Source organism: Beta vulgaris, chromosome 7, assembly GCF_026745355.1.
Source record: "Beta vulgaris subsp. vulgaris cultivar EL10 chromosome 7, EL10.2, whole genome shotgun sequence".
NCBI lineage: Eukaryota > Viridiplantae > Streptophyta > Magnoliopsida > Caryophyllales > Amaranthaceae > Beta > Beta vulgaris.
Window position 1 is genome coordinate 7,720,143 of NC_079208.1, and position 19,430 is coordinate 7,739,572.

Sequence of the window (19,430 nt, forward strand, 5' to 3'; positions counted from 1 at the left end):
CATCGAGCACCACGCAATTCGAGGAATCAAGCTATCATGCGCCACCAAGAACTAAATGGGTCTCAACCGTTTCATGCACCGCAAGGGCACCACGCAAGGTGCAAGCACCAAGCACCAATCACCAAGCAGCCATGGCCCATGGGCAGGCCTAGAGCATCACCAATCACTACCCCCTAAAGAGGTTTAGTGGGGAATAGGGCTATTCCCCTAACGAAAACACTTTTGACAGTAGAATCACACGGCCTTTTACTCACAAAAATCGTCCTTGCTAAGGATACACTTGGAAATTGTTGGGGCAATCTCCTGTTTGAAGTTCTCCTTATCTTCTTCATTTTCAAAACGAAATGAAAATGCAGGACCAATGGAGGCCATGCCCTTTTTCTTGAGCAAGTAATTCGCCAAAATGAATCTGGGCGAAATGAATCCTTGTGATGTTCAATAAATTGGCACAACAAGGCCTGGTCAATTGGAAGGCATGAGATTTTGCATTGGCGGAGTGCTTCTTGCGATAATTTCATGATGAAGATAGAAATAGATTTAGCGGTTTAAGTGTGGAATTAGGGAATGGAGGTTCTGGAGAAATACTGTTGTTTAAAAAGAGGAATGAATCGAATGATGGCGTTTTGTAGCCTTGTACGTGTCGCTCAAACCAAGAAGGTTTGACTAATGAAAAGTGAATCAGGGAAAGGACTTCTCTACCTTTGTTAAATGGACAAAATTACAAGAGTGCAAAAGTTGGTGAAGCATGTTAAATGCGGATGAGCTCCGTTATAAGAACGCCAAAGGCAGCTAAGAGACTTCGCTCCTACCTTCTAAAAGAGTTGTTTCTTGATCATCTCTGATTATTTGTCCTTGATAAATCTTTCTCAAGGTCTCTTTCTTTCTTGATTCTTGTTGAATCAACCTCTAAGCCGACGATGGATTTTCGGTCTGATGTAGTTAGTAAGGCCAAGTCTCAAGGGTTTAAAGGTCTAATGTGGTCTAGAGTTGAGGAATACCTCTCCTCTTTTCCCTTTGAACTAAGAGAAAGGAAAAGAAAGGTCCTGAGAGACCAAGAATTCCAGCGATTTCTCATCTGGCGTAAAGCGATTGGTCATCCATACACAGAGGAGGAACACCGTGCAGACGAGGAACGATTCCTGGAAGAGATGAAGCAAGAGCTTGAGGAAGGATCAGGCAATGATCGAGGTGATCCAGAAAAGGACTCAGATGAAGAAGTTGGAGGGCAGAAGAGACGCTGCCAGAAGCGTGCATCCAAGAGGTCAGCCAATAAAGGAAAGTGTGAGAGGCAGATCGCTAGGGAGCAATGTGCTCTCTAAGGTGATTTTTCTGATGATGCTGATTCTGATAACTATGTGTTAGCAAAAGATGATTAATCTCAGTAATTCCCCTCTCATATTCTCCCTATTGCTTAGAAGAAAGCTCATGGAGTATCAAGTAATATTTTGCTAATAAGTCAGTTTATGAGCAATGTAATTAATTTACGTATTTTTTTTTCGAAAAATAACACATTTTGACGGGAAATGGGCAAAAATAGGCCAAACAATAGTGAAATATAAGGAGAAAATATTTCACGCACCGGAAAAACTTCAAAGCCCCCCCTCCGATGCCGGATAATCCCCCGGATTCATCGGACCTTCATTTCCTTCCCACTTTTGCCTTCCGTTGGCTCGCTCCGCACGACCCTTGCTAAGTCTAGAAGGGCCTCCGAACGGCACCACATGACCCTTCCACGACACTAGTGTGCCTTTAAAGGGCCTCCATGGCCTTGGGAGGCACCCAATGGGCACCGGTGCCCGGGCCCCGCGGGCGCCCGAATTCGTGTACTATGATCCACGTTTTTTGCCTGTTTTCGGGCCATTTTCCGACTTCCCGGGGCCCGGTGAGTTTTTTGGTCCCGGACCTCCCTAGGGTCCCCGGGGTTCCCGAGGATCCCCCATGGGGCCTCAGTCCTTCATTTCCTTCCCACTTTTGCCTTCCCTTGACTCGCTCGGCACGACCCTTGCTAGGCCTAGAAGGGCCTCCGAACGACACCACATGACCCTTCCACGACACGAGTGTGCCTTCAAAAGGCCTCCCATGGCCCTGGGAGGCACCCCATGGGCACCGGTGCCCGGGTCCCGCGGGAGCCCAGATTCGTGTACTATAATCAAAGTTTTTTGCCTGTTTTCGGGCCATTTTTCGACTTCCCAGGCCCCAGTGAGCTTTTAGGTACCGGACATCCCTAGGGTCCCCGGGGTTCCCGAGGATCCCCCATGGGGCCTCAGACCTTCATTTTCTTCCCACTTTTGCCTTCCTTTGACTCGCTCGGCACGACCCTTGCTAGGCTTGGGAGGGCCTTCGAACGGCACCACATGACCCTTCCACGACACGAGTGTGCCTTCAAAGGGCCTCTTAAGGGCCTGGGAGGCACCCCATGGGTACCGGTTCCCGGGCCCTTCGGGCGCCCGGATTCGTGTACTATAATCCACGTTTTTTGCCTGTTTTCGAGCCATTTTCCGACTTCCTGGGGCCCGGTGAGTTTTTTTGGTCCCGGACCTCCCCGGGGTTCCCGTGGATCCCCCATGGGGCCTCAAACCTTCATTTCCTTCCCACTTTTGCCTTCCCTTGGCTCACTCGGCACGACCCTTACTAGGCCTGGGAGGGCCTCCGACCAGCACCACATGGCCCTTCCACGACACGAGTGTGCCTTCAAAGGGCCTCCCATGGCCCATGGAGGCACCCATGGGCACCGGTTCCCAGGCCCCGCGGGCGCTCGGATTCGTGTACTATAATCCACGTTTTTTGCCTGTTTTCGGGCCATTTTCCGACTTCCCGGGGCCCTGTGAGTTTTTTGGTCCTGGACCTCCCTAGGGTCCCCGGGGTTCCCGAGGATCGCCCATGGGGCCTCAGACCTTCATTTTCTTCCCACTTTTGCCTTCCCTTGGCTCGCTCGGCACGACCTTTGCTAGGCCTGGAAGGGCCTCCGAACGGCACCACATGACCCTTCCACGACACGAGTGTGCCTTCAAAGGGCCTCCCATGGCCTTGGGAGGCACCCCATGGGCACCGGTTCCCGGGCCCCGCGGGCGTCCGGATTCGTGTACTATAATCCACGTTTTTTGTCTGTTTTCAGGCCATTTTCCGACTTCCCGGGGCCCGATGAGTTTTTTGGTCCCGAACCTCCCTAGGGTCCTCGGGGTTCCCGAGGATGCCCCATGGGGCCTCAGTATATATATATACTAGCATTTTTGGCACGCGATGCGTGCGTGCATAGATTTTAGCATTTGTTTTGGGCACGCGTAATCATTCACTTATGCTTAATCATAATTTTATACGCAACATAATGTGCATGGAATAAAAAATGTCATTTTTGAATTGACATGTTTTTACATGTAAAACCGTAGATCTTGAACTATTGTGTTCTTTAAAACAAATTATAGTGAACTTAATATGTTTAAAGGGTAGAGTGCTAATGTTTTATAACTAATATCACTACCTTACCATTCCTTATATGATAGAAATTGTAAATAGTAGGCAATAAGCAATATTTTATGAGTTGCATAAGTTCGATATTCTGCAAAACAATATGCGGTGAAAATGTAATGTTATTGTTATCAATAGTTGGTAACCATTTTTGAATTGAAGATTCTCATTTTATCAATGATCTTGAAACTTTCATTTTTTTAACTTGTGTCTTAATTAGGTAATTATTTGTTTTAATCTTAGCTTGTTTAATATGGAAATAGCTTCTATCTTCTTTCTTTCCTAATATTTTCTTTTTCTTAAGAATATTTTTGTATTTTCAAATGAGGACACCATACCTCCCCCTTCATTTATATAACTAGCCTTTTGTGCACGCGATGCGTGCGATGATATTTTTAGGCCTAATACTAAGTAGTAAACAAACTGAAAATGCAAGTTAGTATGTAAGTTCACCTCTATTTTGTGAATAAGATTCTTCCATGTTCTTTTTCTGTTGTCATTCATTTTTGTGATTTTGAATAGTTTTTTGTTTCTCAAGTCTTATATGCGCATGTTCTTTTATAATCAGTATGATGTTCTTTACTATATATCGTCATGTTCTTTTTTTTTTGGTTTTATTCATTTTTGTAATTTATAATAGTTTTTTATATGGATTTCAGTAATTTCTCTATGATCCCAAAATTGTAACCGAAAAGTATAATACAATTTTAGTTTTTTTTCCTTGTCTAACTTCTAAATTCTGATTTCACAGATATTTAAGAATTTTCATCATTTTAATTTTTTCTCCTTTTCTAAATGTTCACACTTTGAGTTTCAATTATATTTGAAAGGAAATTTAAGTTTTTCATACACAATCTGATTTTGCATGAAATGGTCGTTTTTAATTTTTCTCCTTTTCTAAATTTGAACACTTTGATTTTCAATTATAGGTGAAATGAAATTTCAAATTTTTCATACACAATCTGATTTCGCATGAAATGATTTTTGCAAAGCATTTTATAGAAATAAAATACCGTTATTTGTTCATTATTTATACTTATTTATTAAAGTGTTTTTAAATAATATTTGATTGTAGTTCAAAGAATCTTATTTCTACAAAATGGAGGTGAACTTAAATACTAACTTGCATTTTCTTTTTGTTTACTACTTAAAATAATTAGGCCTAAAAATGTCATCGCACGCATCGCGTGCATAAAAAGCTATGTATGTGTAGTCGTCAATGATAATAACATGAAACATATTTGTTGATCAGTGAAAGTAGAAGCTAATCAAGCAGGTATTTTATTTCTATAAAGTTATAATAAGAGGAAACTTTAATTTTCCTCATATAAGCTAATCAAGTAGAAGCTAATCAAGCAAGTATTTTGTAATTTAGAAAGGAAAGAGGGGCAAAATAGTCAGTTCAAAAAAGGACACCGTTGCTCCCCCCTTCCCTTATGTAATAGAGATATATATATATATATATATATATATATATATATATATATATATATATATATATATATATATATATATTATATATATATATATATATATATATTAACTAAAATTAATTATTATAGATGACATGATATGTGTATTGTGTCTTGCTAATAGCTATATATATCTTTTACCACATACATTTTATATAGCATAAATAAAATAAGATTAATATAAAAAAGGAAAAATTATTTTAAATAAGTCAACCTTTGCGTGGTCTTCCCATTTTAAGTCTACCTTTTGATTATTCCTGACCAAGTTTACTTTGTAGATTCATTAACTTTAATTAGGTTAGATTAAAATGTTACCTAGATTAAATTTTTGGGTGGGCATTTAGTTTTGGGTGGGTTTTTGGGTCGGTTTTTGGGTGGGTATTTCATTTTAGTTGGGTCTTGGGCTGGTCAATGGGTTTAGTAGAAGTCAAACTTGCAACTATTTTTTTTTTATGACCAGCTAAACCGGTAAACGGTCATATAGCTTAATCAAAGTTAACTAAGCTACAATGTCAACTTGCTCAGGAATAATCAAAAGATAGACTTAAAATGGGAAGACCACGCAAAGGTTGACTTATTTAAAACAATTTTTCCTATAAAAAAAAACTTGAAAGTTAAAATCAAAGTTAGAGTATACATACATAATACATTAATATATATATAAAAAAATAAGACTAATTGCCTCAAAGTCGGAGTCGGATTATGTCGGAGTTAGATCAGATGAGTCAGATTTGTTATGAGATCCGACTCCTAGCCTACTCCGACTCGGAGTCGGACTTTTTAAACGAAGTCGGATGTAGTTTTTCTTCCTTGAAGTCGGCTTGGATTTTTTGCCTCGGAGCGGATCGAACCATGATAGGATTCGGACTGGATTGTCATCCCTACGTATGATATTCAGTGAACACCTAAAAAACATAAAAGCTATTTTTGAATTCATTACTTTGATTTTCCCATATATATTTCCAGAGACTTTCTCTCTCTTCTTCCTATATCCTCCAACTTCTCTCTAACTGCTATCTAACTTTCTCTTTAACCCCTCTCATCAAACTCTTCAAATTCTTTATATTCTTGCACAATCTCATACATGAAATTAAAAACAACAAGTTGCAAAGCGAAATCGACAACATAAGGTACTAGATCTATGGATTTGATAAAAAACGAGAACATTTACATTTAAATTTTTCATTTCTTTTGAAAATTGGATTTATGATGTTGATGGAGGTTTGTGAAAAAATGAAAACAATAACCTTGCAATTGATGTTCAAATGAATGAAGGAGAGTGCCCAATGAACGAAGGTGAGGAACGAGTTGGATATCAGTAAAGTAACATGTGATATTCTTTGTAGTATTTATAAATTTGCTTTGTATTATTATAATGTGTTCATTGAATTCGTATTGGTCATATGCTCATTATATTTAGATAATTCATTGGGTATTTGTTCAGATGTTAGATATAGTTGGTCATATGTTCATAGTGTGTTTGGCACATAGTAGCTGAATTAATAACGTGTATTATGGCATATGTTCGTTGTCAAATTAGCATGTGTTTGCTAAAACATATGTTGGCCATATGTTCGTTACATTTCAGTCATATGTTCGTTGTGTTTCAGTCATATGTTTATTATGTGTTTGTAATATATTGAATGAAATAATATAAATTAATGATGGACTAATTATCATATATTTGTCTACAAATGTTTATTGTAGTATTTACAAATAATACAGCAACATGTACATTTTTGGGCTAGTGTTCATTGTATTATTAACATGTGTTCATTAAAATCATTTTAGTCAGATGCTCGTTATATTTGGTCATACATTCATTATATTGTCTACGAACATGTTTATTATATTAATGAAAATTTGTCAATAAATACCTTACTTTGGACACTTTTTTGAAATAAATACCTAGGTTGTATGAAATTTGGTATAAATATCAAAGTTGACTAATTTTTTTGGAATCACTATCACTTACTGGAATCTTGCAGAAAATGTTACTTTTGCTCTGTTAGTGGCACGTGAAATTACAATTTTTCCCTTCCTCCACCATTACCATCGCCCCTACCACATGCAACAACCATAGTTTCCACTATTGCCGCCATCACCACACACACTTATCCAAAAATCGACCCACCCACAACCACAACAAAGTACAAAACCATCATCACCACCACCTCCACCCACTCAAAAACCATTCCACCCTAACACCCTAACCAACTACGAAACTACTACCACCTCCACCCATCAAAAAAAGTCAAAACACCTCACGATACTAACCAACTATGAAACCACCACACCTCGTAATGGTGGTTACGAGAGAGAAGGGGATCACAAGGGTAGTGAGTTTCGTGGGGTTTCGTGGTAGTGGTGGTGGAGGAGATTAATGGAAGGTAAAAAGTTAATTTCACAACATGACACTAACGTAGCAAAACTAACTGTTTTTCGAAAATATATGGAGTGGTAGTGATTCCAAAAGACATAGTAGAAAATTGGTATTTACATAAATTTTCAAACAACCTAGGTATTTATTTCAAAAAAGTGCTCAAAGTGTGGTATTTATTAACAAAATTTCCTTGTATTAAAATACGTTCAGTATGGTGTGTTTGAAATATTAAGTTCATTGCATTGTAAACTTGAAGAATTTTGTTTTAACTACAGCTCTTTTCTTTCTTGTATCAATTAAGTTCGACAAGATTAGACAAGTAAGAAACGTTATGGTTTCCAGATCTGACAAATCAAATCAATCCGAAAAGCAAGAAATTCGGAAGCAAGAATATGTTTTTAATGAACTCAATAGTTTACAGTTAGTAATAAATGTTCTTTTGTAAAGCCCTAGTGTTCATATGCGACATACTGTATTATTTTAGATATATTTCTGCCTAATTTGGATAGGGTCTCCATCTTGAATGTACCATCTTTTGTAATTACTGTTTTTTGGATATTTATATAATTATTCAATTAGGATATTCATTACAGATTATAGTATGTTGTTTATCATATTTATTTATTACAAAGAATGATAATGACAACATGAATGTTCACCAAAATGAATATATAACTAATTTGGAAGAACATTTTGAATAACTCGAATGAACAAACTAACAATTTGAATTAGCAGTTGGTTGAATGAACTGAAAACTGAATCAAATGAACAATAGTCAATTTGAAAAAATTCGTTAATGATTTTTATTTTGAATTTTGGATTTTGAAAATTTCGTAAATATTATGGATTTTGAATTTTGAATTTTGAAAATCAGTAGTAATTTTGAATTTTGTAAATTCATATACATACTGAATTTCGCAATATTTCGAAAATGTTCATTTTAAAATTGCAAATGTTCATTCAACAAATAAAATTTGTTCATTAGACTACATTTTTTTATTGGAATCAACTAGATGTTCTTTTAGTTGAAACTATTTTAATATTTGAATATATAATTCATATATATTCAATGCAAAATTGAAAATATTTAATCAATAATAGCGTGTGTTCATTATACTACAATGTTCATTGAAATAAATTGTTCTTTTGTTTGCTGCACACATGGAGTGAAAAGTTGAAAAAAGAGAAATTGAGATGGGTCATTCAAAACATAACAAAACGGAACTGTTTTGTATCGTGCGCATCTAAAGGAAGGTGCAACTTTGTGCCCCTTCGTGTTTGCGCTTCTATGGCCATGAAAAAAATACTCCCTCCGTCTTTTTTTATTTGCTACATTTTGCCATTTAGGGGTGTTTCAATTTATTTGCTACATTTGCAAATATTTCCATATATAGTACATAGGTCCCACATTTTATTTACAAATTTGCCATCACTCCCTTCTTGATTTTGTAAATGTTTCCATATATAATACATAGGTCCCACAATTTACCTATTTGCTTTTTTGTTAATTCCATTTATGTCAATGGTCCCCACTCCCTCCTTGGTCTTTGTGAAAAAGTGCTTGTAGCAAATAAAAAAAGACGGAGGGAGTAATAAAGAAGAGAAGAGAGAGCAAGAAAGGAGCTTATTAAGGGTTAATTAGTCGCTAATTAGATTTAATTAGGTTAATTAGAGGTTAAATTATTTAAGTAAGTGAGTAGGGGTGAATGATTAACAGAGGAGTGATGATCCTCTCCAATGATTACACCAAGGGTTGGGGGTGTTTAGAGATTTCATCCCAAACTTATCCTCTCCTCATAGTGTAAATAGGAGTAATGGATATCCAATGCATTGGAGAGTAACCTCACTTCTAACATAGTTGACTGTCGTTAGTCATTAAGATTATTATGATTATTTATAGAAAACTTGGGAATATTTTGTAAATATTGAAAACATCAAAGATATTCGGTGAATAAGTTGAGAACTCGAGGGATTGTGGTAAAAAAAAATTCCGACTTTTATGAGTCAGATCGGACCATTCCAATTGCCCTTTACGATATCGTTCTGTGTAACATGTGGAGCTCATAAGATTTTGAGTTTGACACTGTAATGTGGACCATAATTCGAGTTATTCTGAGTTCAAAACTCTTCTCTCATTGCCATCACTTCCCCTATTCCACCAAAACCCAGGAAAACCTGCATAATAACAAATTGCAACTCCAACTGACTCCATGGAACTCACACTTTTCTCTCACCACCATTCCCATTTCACCCATAAATCCACCCTTTTTCCTTCTTCAAGTACTCATCTTTTTTCATCTCCTCCTGTTATTCTGTTTCTTGTAACTCTTGGTTTACTGATTAACTATGATAATTGACATGCAGATAAGATACCCAGTTGTAGAAATGTAACAGTATTATGTTGCAGTTGTTCATCAAATCATACTGCTAAACCAATAACATTATCATTGGCTACTGATGGGAGAAGGGCATTCATGAATTGTTTTCTCATTGCAGGTTTTTTTTATTATTTTCTGAATTCTCCCCTTTTTGATATTGTTCATGATTATTCGTTTTCATTTGTCTGTCAAATTATGTTAGATTGTGTGGTTTCATTTTGCAATGTTTTAAAAAATTAGATGACCTTATTTTCTGCACTTATTAGAACTTGTTGAGGCGTTCGTGTTCATTAGAACTTAACTAAACATAATATTGGAAGTAATTAGAGCTTATTGGAACTTATCCGAATTTAATATACTTCAGATTGTTTTAAGGTGAAGAGAATGTAATCCATGTGTTCTTAAATTCTTAGGGTCATATGAAGACACCTCATTGCTAGTTTGCTGCTGGCAGTCTATGCTACATGGACTCTTCATTTTACCTCTAACTACCCGATGTTGGATCAACCCACTGACATGAGTATGAAGACTTTGAGACTGCAATTCTAAGTATGAACAACTTTTGTATTTCAATTGTGACAGTTAGAAGTGGACCACAAACACAATTACCCCGAGTCCAAGTAACATAGCTGGTAGTACTTTTAGAGTACTGAATCCTTTTCGAGGAACCCTAGATGCTGTCGGAGTAAAGGATCGTCAACAAGGGCGTTCTAGTGCGTTGTAGATTCTTATCCAATACTTGTACCATTTGATGATGCCATGTCAATCGCTAGAAACATGTAAAGTGTATGGCTAACCCAATAACGAAAGTTTCGTAAGGGGACTGGAGCAGGCTACCATGAGACGAAAGATCTTCTTTCTAAAGGGATTTTGAGAGAGTCAATTCAAGTCATTGAGGATGTTAGTTTATCTCAGTGATCAACATCAAACCTTAGAGGATTATCACATTAGATTGGAGAAAGGATGTCATTTGGAGGAATATACACATAGTTCTGCAAGTACCTTCGCCGTTTAGTGTATAAGTAGATGCTGTGAGCAGGGTTCAATATGTAAACTTTTACCATGGGAAAGTTGGTACTATTTGAATGGTGTTAGATGGACAGAACTCAGAAGGGCATTCTTTTTGTGCTGGGGCAGTGGAGCTGGAGTAGTAATGCTTGGATTTTTTTATGCTATAGGGATTAAGTATTCATTGTCATTGTAAGAGTGGCCAGTGTCATGGTATAACATATTGGTCTACACATATAGGATAATCAATGTGTCATACGTTACTTCACAAATCTTTAAGGACCACTGGATCATTATGTTGATACAGTGCCATCAAGACTGATGCAAGCTGACTACGAGTTGCTACGACCGAGATGACCAATATAAATAACATTTTCTATAACCGGCAACTCTTTTAGGTGACACTGGTGAATGACTCTTCTACTATGTGCCCCAATTAGTCGATTACCATGATTGGCTAATGTGCTCTGCTTTTAGTTGTAGTCCCCAATATTGTAATTTGGGAATCATAACTGGAAGAAGAAGATTTAGGACGTTGTGGTAATGAAACAACTATGATACTTAGAGAAGAATTCTCACTGTTGATGGATTTAGTAATCCTCAAGGAAAAAAGGAACCAGGTTTTTAAAATTATTATCTCTTCAGAGATTTTGCCACACTACTTTCGCACACATCTTAAGTCTAAATTTATGTTCTTAAGCCTCTTCACTATATTACAGGGTCCTGCATCCTTGATAGATGTTTGATAGTCTTTCTATACTATCTCTGCTGAACATCATAGTTATTTGATGTACCACCAAGTGACTTTTTCATATCATGCAGCTGCTGGGTTGTGTATTGCTGATGTGGCTGGGGCTGTCAGCACAAGCAGAAGAGCTGTAAGGTTTCTGTATGCTTCTCCAATTTTATTTTTACTACTGCAAAATACCCCTATAGTTTCAAATTTCAATGGGCTTATGGATCTTTATTCTTACCTGTTTCACAGCTCAGAGGAGCAAAAATACCTGAGAGCGAATTTACAACGCTTTCCAATGGTCTAAAGTTGGTGAATCCACCTGAATTCTCTTTCCTATTACATCTTTCTCAATACCTTCAACTTTGTTGCGTTATGAAGCTTTATGGTCCAATCTTATCTGCTGCTCATACATCCCTTTGCACTGTAATGGATAAATAATTTGTTGTAGAATTTTGATCTAATATCAAAGAATTTTGGCATATGGCATTAGTATAAATTTCATTTCTATGTATATAAAAAACCTCTAAATTTGATATAGGCTTTCGAAGTTGAACTCTTAGCTTGACTTGTATTCAAGAAGTGAATTATTTGTTTATCTTGTTAAAGAACCGTTTTACATGGTCTGTTTCTTTGCTCCTTCCCTCAAGTTTGCATGTATCACATTCTGTAGGTATTATGACTTGAAGGTTGGAGGCGGGGCACAAGCTGTAAAGGGATCTCGTGTAGCAGTACGGTTGTGACTCAATTGAATTAATTTTTGTCACTTGTTATTAATGCATGATACTTCTTTAAAATATACTTGGTTATGCTGAGAAATTAAATTATATTAGCATTTTCAACAATTCATACAGCATAATTTGTCTTAGTAATATTCAATTTTGCGTCACATTATTCCAAGTTATCATATTTTGTCTCCATCTGTCCAGATATTTGTGTCTCTATTTCTTCTCAATGCCGATCACTTTAAGAACTATTGAAGGAAAATAGGGGATAAAAGTGAATAATGCATATAAGGGTATATAAGCAGTTGTTCCTTACTCTCGTCTCATGTCAACTTCTTCAACTTGTTGCGTCCTAATAAGCTGATAACTAGAAGAACAAATGAACAATCTCAGAGTTGACAGTAATGCAAGATTCTGTATAGCCACAGAAGGAGCAACGAAGCATAAGGGTTTTTGACAAAAGCTCCTAAATTGTAATTAAGTACTTTGGCTTTGGTGATGCATGATGATGATCTATCTCACTCAATGTGAGACCTGTGTCTGCTACCCTTATAGATGTTCTGCTTACAACTGTATTTTAAGCCTTCTTTGTATTGTCAACTGTCACTCACATAAAAGGTAGTAGTTTGTCACATGCATTCAGAATGTTCAACTTGACCATGTATCAACTTGATCATGCAAATATTTTGTAGGTGCATTATGTTGCTAAATGGAAGGGCATCACTTTTATGACTAGTAGGCAAGGGATGGGAGTTGGTGGTGGAACGGTAAGATATTTCCTTTCCTCTTACATGTAATTCTCACTAGTAATATCAATGAGAATAGAGTAATGGATAACTAATGTGTGAACCCGTCTGACCTGCATTACCTTTCTTTGGCTAGATGGCCTTTCCATGTTCAGTAACTTCCCTCTCATGGTACCACTCTAAGCATCTGGTCTCTTGATTCTACTGATTATGACCTGTTCCTTTTAAACCTATATACTAAGACCTAGCCAAGTTATGCAACTATTTGAAGCCAATAAGATTAGAGTTACACCCTCAATATTTGCTCGTTTGTAAAGATTACATCAGGATCTGTTATCTTTTGTTATTTACATGAATTTACATTGGTTTCATGTGCTTCTTGAATCTGTGCTATTAAGAATTCATGTTCCGCTGACAGTTCTGCCTGAATATGAAGTTCCTTTCTGTTCCCATTACTTTACTTTATGCATATACCTGAAAGCTATTGTATTTCTACAGGTGCAGGAAATATTTAGAATCTAATATTTTCTCAAGATCTCGACTCTCTTTCTTGTTTTTCATGGTTAATGTTGATCTTTTTTCATGTTTGCAGCCTTACGGCTTTGATATTGGCCAGTCAGAACGGGGCACAGTTCTTAAGGGTTTAGATCTTGGTGTTGAAGGCATGAAAGTGGGCGGCCAGGTGAGACCCTCTGTGATTGAAGTTCTTTTATCTAAACGGAAACAAATGTGTCAATTACTTATTACCAAAAATGTGACGAAAAAAGTGCAGCCTAAGTGCTTTCTGGAATGATATATAGTCTTGATTGCTCAATTGATTTTTCATGTTTCTTTGCACAAGTCAGGTTCCCCTTATGCCAAGTTTTATTAGCCTCCATTTCCTCTTTCCTAACTGTGGAGCTCACTACTTAATATATGCAGCGATTGTTGATAGTTCCTCCTCAACTAGCATATGGAAGCAAAGGAGTCCAAGAAATCCCTCCAAATGCCACGATAGAGGTAAGTTAAAATCAGACTTCTAAAAGATCTCACTACTGAATATGGGTAACAAGCAACTTGTGACTTTTCTCTGTGTAAATTTGCCTCCTTTGCACATTCTAAACAGTCAACAACCAATTTCTGTTCTTTTACGAATAAACCAACACATGTGGAACAGGGTGTGCAATTGCTACTTTTCCGTTTGCTCTTTTGCACTTTTTAAACAGTTTCTACACCCACGTCTATTTTTTCCGCGTGCTTCTCTTCTTGCTCATGTTCTTCATTTCAAGAAATTTCTTAGACAAGTAGTATCAATTTCCTTTTCTCCGCACTGCAAATGGGAATCGTAATCTTTACTCCTATTTGTGCAGCTGGATGTGGAACTATTATCCATCAAGCAAAGTCCATTTGGGTATGCCATTGTATAGTCAATATAACCAATCTTCTACTGTTCTCAGTATTGATAACTCATTTTTGGCTTTATTATGTTTTTGAAACTGCAGGTCTCCAGTAAAGCTTGTGGAAGGATGAATTGGTTCATCACTTCATTGGTATCTGCAATATCTTAGTTGCTGTGGTAGAAAAAGTAAAAGTATCACATATATTCTTTCTTGTAGATGAAGAATCTTCTCAACTTTATCCATTTGTTGTAAATTTATAGTTCGACATTCTGAATATACATCTGCAGAAATAACTGTACAAGTAGGGAATATTTGTTTATATTCTAAGTTCGAAATTTTCCTATAGCATGCTAGTAAGTACTTGCAGGACACAAACATGCATGATGCATATATTGAAAAACCTCTCCCAAGTTATACCTAAACTCGTGTGCTAATCTAGAATGCCCAGAAAATAGTTGCACCTTTACTAAAATAGACATTACTTGTGGTTATGATTGTGAACATATACCCTAATCTGGGGGGTAAATAGAAGATGGGAAGGACGTAACTAGTTTAAATGGATTCTTAAATCATAGTGAATCCTTCATAAAACCTAATGGTCATAATTTTAACCTTGTAATAATACCAGTGTACCATTTTAGCACCAGTATCATCTAGAAAAAGTTTATTGAACTTTTTGTTTTTATTTTGATCTTTCTTTTTTGGTAACAAAAGCAGGAGCATTTAGTACCAATCTAGGTAGTACTAGGTATCAAATAATGTCCCATCGAACAATTTGATGCCTATCCAAGCTCAAGAGAGTAGAATGAAACTCGACATATTAAATTTGATGTTGGTGCTCTTCCTACAATGATTTATCTACTAATTGTCATAATAAGTGTGAAGTGTGACTTGCGAAGAAGGCAGAAGCACCATCGCGAGTCGCGATGTGCTTCGTGAGTCGCGACAGGGCCAGATTTCCAGCAGCGAGGCAGAAGCCTCATCGCGAGTCGAGACAGGGAGGGCGATCCCTTCGCGACCTTGCTCGCGGGTCACGAGCTGGGCTCCGTTTTCGCGGAGCGCGAGGGCAATTAATTCGTCCGGTTTTTCTTACGACTTACGACTTGTACCTTAGACTTCATATAAATATGTTTTGTCATATTTAGGGCTTTTTACCACAAATATTAGAGAGAGAGATTAGAGAAAACACAATAGAGGAGATTAGAGAGAGTCTTTGAGATTCAATATAATTGAATCTTGCCTATTGTACTTGTAATCATCTCGTTCATAGTGAAACAATCTTTTCCCCTGCCGTGAGGACGTAGCTATCAAATTGATAGTGAACCTCGTTAAATCTTGTGTGTTCTTTTATTCGTTTTCTTGAGTTTATTGCTTTGATAATCGCTTCCGTTGCAACAAACTTGGTATCAGAGCTTGAGATTAAAATTAGCGTTAGGGTTTTGGGAATATGAATACGATGAACTCAAAGATTGATAAGTTTACGGGAGGAACAGTTTCGGGCTATGGCAGATAAAGATGCGTGCTTTGTTGAAGCAACAAGGCATCTGGAAACCTCTTGTCAAGAGTGACAAGAGTGGAGCGGCTGGAGGCCCTAGTGAGGCCGAATTGGAGGCGATGGAGGAGAAGGCTCACTCCACGATTTTGTTGTGCCTGGCAGACGATGTGATCACAGAAGTTGCAGTGAAATCACTGCGGCTGGTCTGTGGGCGAAGTTGGAGAGTCTCTACATGAGTACATGACGAAGTCACTCACCAACAAGTTGCTTTTGAAGCAACGGTTGTTTGCCTTGCGTATGCAAGGAGGTACGTCTCTAAGAGATCATTTAGATCAACTTAATACTATTTTACTTGATTTGCGTAATATAGATGTTAAGATTGAGGATGAAGATGCTGCTTTGATTTATCTTGTTTCACTTCCACATTCATATGAGAACTTTGTTGAGTCATTTGTTGTTGGGAGAGAGACTGTGACCCTAGAGGAGGTGAAGTCAGCACTTTTTACTAGGGAGTTGCGCCATAAGGCGGCAACGACTGAGAGTGGTGGAGATTCAGGGGCTGGGTTGGTGGTGAACTCGGCTAAGGGGAAGGGTCCTAAGAAGAAGAAAAATTCTAAGGGTAAAGAGACCAATCCTAGGAATGTCTGTCACTTCTGCAAAGAATTTGGCCATTGGAAGAATAAATGTCCCAAGAATCCTAAAGCTTCCAATGCTAACATTGCACAACTGGATACGAAATATGACTCCGAAGAGGACTTAGCACTAGCTGTTGTTGTGCCTAGTCCGCCTAATCGTTGGATTTTAGATTCGGGGTGTTCTTACCATATGTGTCCACATCGTGATTGGTTTACTTCTTATGAGTCTTGTAATGGTGGTAATGTTACTATGGGTAATGATGCTGCTTGTAAGGTTGTAGGGAGGGGTTCCATCAAGATAAGGACTACGGGGGGTGAGATTCGTACATTGATGAATGTTAGACATGTTCCACAGTTAAAGAAAAATCTGATTTCTCTAGGTGTCTTAGATGAAGGAGGGTTTACTTTTTCTGACTCGGATGGGGAACTATGTGTATGGAAAGGTTCAAAGTTGGTGCTTAAGAGCACTAAGTTGGGTACTCTGTATGTGTTACAAGGTACTACTCTGACTGGTTCTGCTAATGTTGCATCTACGAGTTCTGAGGAAATGACTAAGTTGTGGCATAGACGACTTGGGCATATGAGTGAGCGTGGGATGCAGATATTATCCAAGATGAACCTTCTTTGTGGCCACAAGGTGAAGAACCTTGAGTTTTGTGAGCACTGTGTGTTGGGTAAGCAACACAGGACTAAGTTTGGGAAGGGACTGCACATAACTAAGGCGACGCTGGATTATATTCACTCAGATTGCTGGGGGCCTGCTCGGGTAGAAGGTATAGGAGGATTCACTTATTTTGTGACTTTTATTGATGATTTCTCCAGGTACTGTTGGCTTTATTGTTTAAAGCACAAGGAGAGGCTTTTAAGACTTTTGTGCACGGAGAGTCTTAGTGGAAAATCAGACAGGCAAGAAGGTTAAGAGGCTACGTACGGATAATGGTTTAGAATTTGTTAATGATGAATCCAATGAGCTTTGCAGGGACGCAGGGATAGTGAGACATCGCACTGTCTGGAAAACACCACAGCAGAATGGTGTTGCAGAGCGCATGAACCAGACTTTGCTAGAGAGAGTTCGATGCATGCTCTCTAATGCAGGGTTGACTAGGAAGTACTGGAGTGAAGCCGTGAAAACGGCATGCTACTTGATAAACCGTGGTCCTCATACAGGTATTATGTAACAGCCCGCTCTTTCGAACTGCTAGCGAAATACACTTGACAACCATAAACTAAAATCCAAATCTTAATTAATAAAATCGCAGCGGAAAAATATCCTCAAATACACCAATAATTGAACTAAAATTCCCAAAATATATATACAACGAATAATAAAAACCAACTATCTAAAATACAAGCTTAATCCTTAATCTAGGACGACACCATAATCTTGCTTCACTTCGAATTCCGAGCTCTGAATATCAAACCTGCAAATTAAGAGGAGAAATACAAAACAAACAAAATTCCAAAATGAGTGGAAAACTCGTAACCTTTACTTCAGCCCGTTATAAACATTTTATTTCTCAAATCATTTTCATTTCGTTACAACGCTGACATAGCTCATTCTCTTAAACAATCAGTGGCAAGTATGGGCTTTGGACAAAGGACAAACACTGCCTCCAAGGTTCGTTATGGAGCCCAGCAATACTACCCCCAAGGTTCGTTATGGAGCGTAGCCGACCGTTTCAGGTCAAAAAGTAACCATCCTCCACCCATACCTTGCCCACTTTCTATTTTCAGTTCATAAACTAAGCCAGCAAAACAGTTGCGTAATCATAATCAATCAATAACATTTCATCATCACATTCATATCTATGGCCATAGTACGAAGTTATTTACGAAAACAGAACACAGAGATCACACACACATGGGCATGAGTAAATAATTTTACTGAACATAAAAGTTACCTGAAGTGCAATCCAATTCCAACACCACCTTCAATAATCTTCATCTCCAAATGATTCAATTCCATAATCCTTCTCCAACAATTTACCTCATAACAATAACAGTAATCAATAACCAATCTTAACTAATCTAATTAACTTCTCTTAATACAACCACTATGCTAATCAAACTAATAAATCTCACAAATAAAAACTAACTAATTTAATAACCTCTACACTTATCTTCAAATATATCAACTCTAACCACACAACATCAACCAGAATACCACTCACCCAACAACACCTACTACAACGCATAATCAACAACAAAGCATCACCACCAACAGCAATAATATAACAGCAACACCAACAACCATAACAGCAACACCAACAACCATAACAGCAACACCACCCCACCTCCACCACCAACAACGGAACAAGAACCAATAACTACTACTCTTATAACTAAATTTAACAACAGTAACAACAGCAGCACTGCGGTGGCACGCGAGCAGCACCGCGGCGGCAGGACACGAACAGAGGAGAAAGACGCGAGCAGGGAGACACGCAGCTCCGGCGAAAGAGGCGGCGAAGAGCATCAATAACAACAACGACCAAAACAGATGAGAGAGAGAGAAAATAAGAATAGTAACGTCGCTCGCTCACGACGGCGAGACGAGCCGAGGCTCCGGCAAGCTTGGGTTCCGACAAGAACACAAGGAGAGAGAGAGAACTGGGTTTCGGGTTTTGGGGTTAGGGTTTTGGAGTTTTCCAGTTTTGGGTTTTAGGGGTTAGAAGACACGGGGAGAGAGAGAAGTAATAAGGGTTTGGCTTTGTTTAACTAAACCGACAAAGAAAATATTTGGGCAAGCATATCTAACCGACAACAAAAAGAAAAAGAAATGACTTTGGTTCTCTAATTTGCGAAACACCGCTCAACTAATTGCACAAACCAAAATATAAAATAATAATAATAATCTCATAAAATTAAATAAATAAATACATTATACAAGACAATATAGAAATAATACTCCACAACTCAAATAAAATAAGATTTTTGGAACATAATTAACTCAATAATTATAATTAGCTTTTAATTAAATGCTCTTAAAAACAGGGCTATTACATACTACC

General features: G+C 37.7%; 1 protein-coding gene across 3 annotated transcripts in view; it reads left to right on the plus strand.

The window, feature by feature from the left end:
- The first annotated feature begins 8,924 nt into the window (after positions 1–8,924).
- Positions 8,925–19,430, plus strand: part of LOC104898567 (peptidyl-prolyl cis-trans isomerase FKBP16-4, chloroplastic) — a 53,440-nt gene continuing 42,934 nt past the window's right edge. The window contains exons 1-10 of one of the 3 annotated variants that reach the window (XM_019250778.3): positions 8,930–9,600; positions 9,685–9,816; positions 11,529–11,584; positions 11,692–11,747; positions 12,113–12,170; positions 12,857–12,931; positions 13,503–13,592; positions 13,832–13,909; positions 14,260–14,300; positions 14,392–14,634. In XM_019250778.3, coding sequence (XP_019106323.2) covers positions 9,531–9,600; positions 9,685–9,816; positions 11,529–11,584; positions 11,692–11,747; positions 12,113–12,170; positions 12,857–12,931; positions 13,503–13,592; positions 13,832–13,909; positions 14,260–14,300; positions 14,392–14,419 — 684 coding nt within the window. In that variant the 5' untranslated portion in view covers positions 8,930–9,530 and the 3' untranslated portion in view covers positions 14,420–14,634. Of the gene's footprint in view, positions 9,601–9,684; positions 9,817–11,528; positions 11,585–11,691; positions 11,752–12,112; positions 12,171–12,856; positions 12,932–13,502; positions 13,593–13,831; positions 13,910–14,259; positions 14,301–14,391; positions 14,635–19,430 lie in introns of those variants that run through there. The other 2 variants (XM_048647938.2, XM_057396221.1) reach the window with 2 other exon arrangements.